Genomic DNA, 4,695 nt, shown 5'->3' with positions numbered 1-4,695 from the left:
ACTCATTAACCCTTGCAAAAGTGAATGTTCTGAATAAGAATCTGGAGCTCGAATAAGGAGTGAATAAGAAGCTAACGTAAAGTACACGTAAAGTAATCCCAATAGTGACTGTGCACGGTACTATAAAATTATGAATTTCTAACAGAGAAGTGCAGTACACATGACTGCCACAAGATGGTGCTGTATGACAAGATAATTGAACTGACAGAGGACAATTTGCAATGTTATGCAGACATAGATGAATATCCGATATAATGATATATATATATATATATATATATATATATATATATATATATATATATATATATATATATATATATATATATATATATATATATATATACCGCCTTTTCAAGTCCTGTTTTCCCCCTGAATATGTATCAACCCAGTATGACTATGATTACTAATGACCCCAACCTGAGCTTGCCAGTGAGTGAATTCCTCTATTCATTACAACATACGTCGCCTCTAACACACAGGACCCCACCAACAAGATGGCGGCGTTCGGCAGTGACGTGATCTCATGGTGCCTCAACCAAGATGGCGGTGCGCAGATGATGCTGGTGTACGAGGTGTCAGCGGGATCAATCCCAACTCTCGTGTGCACGCGCTGTAGCCCGGACCCGGTGTTTGCTTCTCTCGTTTATCTCCTAACCGCGTGTTATGGCTCAGGGCGCGCCGAAGCTCAAGGCAAAAGCCAAGAAAAATGCGGGGAAGAAGCCGACGATTGTACGGAAGGGAGGTGAGAGCTCTGCATATATATATATAATCATTAGTATAAATCAGGCTTCCCTGCCATTCAGAGATGACGATCACAATTCTATTTTGCGTTTCAATAGCTGCGTGACACTTTCATCAGGGATAGCACGCAGTTGGCAGCAGCGCTCCCCATATACAGCTTATTCGCAAACTACGGGCAGCACCCTCTGCAGGCGGGACGGCCGGGCTGTGCGCCAAGCACCTGTCGGAGCAAGATATCCATTATCTTTGTAATACTAGATGCCAGACGCAAAGACAGAAATAGGGGTAGATCCTAATAACCATGATGTGTGCGGATGATTCGCCGAGTGCGAATGGTCACAACACCGGGCGCACTTTACGATGGGCCGAGTTCGCTGAAAAGTGTGCAGGGGTGCGAGCAAATTTCAGCCAATTCGGCCCTGCAAAGGGTGCGAGTTAGGGTTACATGGGGTGGTGTTTTCAGTGTGAAAACGGCACCCGAACAGCAACTCACACCCTTCGGGGTTAATGGGATCAACCCCATAGATCATTTAGTGTTCATTCTAGCACCCGCTATCTTTGAAAATCCAGCCAGTTCCTCTTCCCTGCCTGGGGTGTCGCTATCTGCTGTGGTGTTTCTAGCACAGGTCTGGTTTGCATATCAGTGCTGATATACAGACAACACTGTGCTAGAAGCCCTACAGCAGACAGCGACACCCCAGGCAGGGAAGATGAACTGCATGGGTTTTCAAAGATAGCGGGTGCTAGAATGAACACTAGATCATTATCCGTATCCTTATACTGCATATGGTTAAAGATTTATCTAGTATGTACACACTTTAAGTCACGCTGCGTATGTGCTGCAGTTGTCTTGCGGCGGTGATTGCAGAGATTTTGCAGAGTGATTGACAGACAGGGGCCATGTGCGGGGAGAGGCGGCAGTATGAAGGCGTGTCGCAGGGGACATGGCCTCTATATCTGGGATAATAATTATTTTATTTATATAGCGCTCTTTCTCCCATATGCAATAAAACTAGCTCCGGCGTCTCGGTACAGGAGGCCATACTGGGGGACCATTGGGCTACTGAGAGGTCTGATGTGTGACCCATCTCTGTCTTGGTGCACAGCCACTGAGACTTACAATGCCGGCAGTGTGTGTCTCGACACATATTTTTGCATAGTAGCTGCGTACACATTTATAGATGAGATTGCATTAGCGTACAGATCTGTACTATGCGCGTGGAGCCTGTATTGGATTTGTACACATACAGTACCCGATGGTTTACGCACAAATCTCCGATGTTTGGGGAACTGCGTGTGCACAGGACGGGTGCAGCATGAACGCTCGCGGTCCCTCTTAGCGGCAGTGTGATTGACATGCTACTTCGTTTGTGGTCCGGACAAAGGACATTGTACAAAACAAGGGGTGTAACTTCCTGGACCTGTCTGCGGGGTTCCGATGGCCCGTCTGAGTAAGTTTTGGTGCGAATGATAAAACCTCCTCTTGTCTTTTACAGCGCGAATGATTGCACCCAAAAAGTCTCGTATCATACACCAGCAGAAGCTGAAGAAGGTGAGTGTCCCCGTGCAGCACGGTACAGCCCCGTAGTAGTGTCCATTCATTATGTTAGGTTATTCCAGAGTATCCCCTGTGTGATTCATATTCCCAAATGATTTCGCTGGAATAAGTCCTACAATGATATCCTAATACTCTTCACGTTTATTATAAGTGAATGCTGCCATCGTTGTTATCTTGTCCATTTTAAAAGTAAATAAGAGGCAGAGATATCATTGGTATAGTACAGTGGTTCCCAAACTGTATGCCGTGGCACCCACCAGGGGTACCTCAGGATACTGGCTGGGGTGCCTTGGATTGGTGGTCTAAGACCAATTAAGTTATGGTCAATATAATAGGCAAAACCAATGCAAGTCTCTGCCATACATAAAATATGTGGACAAATAGAAGCAAACCTTGTCCGTCCTCACATAATTGAACATAAAAATACATTTTACTTAATTATATTTTATTAAATATACTTATATTATATTTTTATTCTAAATTTCACAATTCGCAACTGTTGGAATACTTCTACCGCTGGTATAGTGCCATCTAGTCGGAACATAACTACATATTACTGAAATTGGGTATTATTGTCAGGTGGGGGCGACGTAGAGCGATCAGTCCTGCTCTCGGCACTGTGCAGTAAAGAACCTGTCATTTTAGACCCTGAGGGGAGGTGCAGCCCTGAGCAGTATATAGCACCCAAAAGGGATCTTGGGTGAAATGTGATAGGATGACAGATTCAGAAAGTGAGAGATTTGGTAAGAAATCTCCAGGGGTTTTTTTTAAAGCGGCAATCATTTATACTGCAAAACCAGAATGATTTTGCCGTGTAAATGATTGCCGCTTTAAAAAAAACTGGAGATTTCTTACCAAATCTGAATATGTCATCCTATTACATTTCACCCAGTGTGTATGCAGAAGTGTTAGCCGTTAAATGGCTACAAACCTTCCGTGGGCCAGAAATTAGGGATTGCCATGGACACATCGCCCATCGATGGTTGCCATCGCTGTGTATCTGTAAGGCACCACAATATTTATCGGTGGGTGGGTATATCAAATCTTGCGTGTATATCATCGCACTTAAACACAAAGCAGGTACATAGAAGGGTAATGGGATGATCAGGTTCCACCCAGGAGTAATGACATCACCCATGCTTGCAATGACATCACTGATGTAATGACATCACTCATGCTTGATCTGGGTGTACCCTGCCCTCTCCTGTGCTCTTTCGGTGCAGGCTAATCACTGCTGGGCCTATGGCACAATTAGTACTACGCCGGTTTTGCATTGTGTAACTTGAACATGTGTTCCGTCCAGCCTGCATACATCGGACGCTTATGATTTGCTATGGCTTGAGAGGCGGGACAAGGGAGGAAAGGGGCGGTCTAATGTACAGTAAAGGCGCTTATAGTCGCCATGAATCTAGATAAGTAATTCCTATACCCGCGTCTGTTTCCTTGCAATGTGAATGACGCACGTTTCGCCTGCCCTCCTCTCTGCACCCCACACAGAACCTGGAAGTACAGATATGCAAAAAGATTGAGCATGACGTCACCATGAAGGCCAGCGCCAACATGCCTAAGAAACTCTCCGTGCTGAAAACCCCCCAACACGATAAGAAAGGGAAGAACACCCCGGCCGGGACAAGCAAGTCGTAATCCAGAGGTCCGTCCGTCCATGTGGGCGACTTTGTTTTGGCCGCTTATTCAGAGGATCTCCCTGTCCCCTCCTTTGTACATATGTTACTTGCCCAGAGGAATCTTAATAAAACGTGTATTCTTTTAGCATCTCAGTTTCCTGCTTTACAATGGTCTAATGTGGATAAGGTGAATAGATCCTGCTGTTTGCTCATTGTGCTGACTGGAAGCGGATTGTGAGCTCTGGGGGGACAAAAGCCATTGTCAAGATATCTGTGAAAGAAACAATGGACCGTGCTAGTGTTTCACCATGACACTAAATTCCTGGTCACCCTGCGGTGAGACAAAAGGGGGGAATTTACTTAGATGGCAGTTCTATTTCACATGGGCTGTTGCTATAGGCAACCAATCATAATCTACTTCTATCTTTAGCACCCTCTAGAAAATAGACAGGATCTGATTGGTTGTCCGTAGCAACATCTAACTCCCATCTTAGTACATTTTCCCCCAGGCCTCCTTTTGGCTAGTGTATAAGGCGAGGTTGGGACACAGAGCTGAACGTTCGGATTAGATATTTATATGTTTATAGTTACTGACCCAACATGAAACAGATCTATACATATTATTCTCCATTAATGCAGTTCTTATTTACATGTGCAATTTCCACCACATAAAATCTAAACCTCACTTTAGACCAGGGATGGGGAACCTTTGGCCCTCCAGCTGTTGTTGAACTACACTTGCCAGCATGCCCTGCTACAGGTTTGCTA

At 45.0% G+C, this 4,695-nt stretch overlaps 1 protein-coding gene across 1 annotated transcript; it reads left to right on the top strand.

Annotated features, from left to right (window-relative positions):
• Positions 1-523: 523 nt before the first annotated feature.
• Positions 524-4,075, top strand: C4H19orf53 (chromosome 4 C19orf53 homolog). The gene is made up of 3 exons (XM_083180015.1): positions 524-745; positions 2,241-2,296; positions 3,800-4,075. The coding sequence occupies exons 1-3, from the start codon at positions 667-669 to the stop codon at positions 3,944-3,946; spliced, it is 282 nt and encodes a 93-aa protein (XP_083036141.1). The 5' UTR covers positions 524-666; the 3' UTR covers positions 3,947-4,075.
• Positions 4,076-4,695: the final 620 nt, after the last annotated feature.

The sequence above is a fragment of the Crinia signifera genome, chromosome 4, assembly GCF_055691185.1.
Source record: "Crinia signifera chromosome 4, ASM5569118v1, whole genome shotgun sequence".
NCBI classification, from domain to species: Eukaryota; Metazoa; Chordata; class Amphibia; order Anura; family Myobatrachidae; genus Crinia; species Crinia signifera.
The sequence above is the reverse complement of the archived record's forward strand: the minus strand, read 5'-3'. Positions and strand labels throughout refer to the sequence as shown.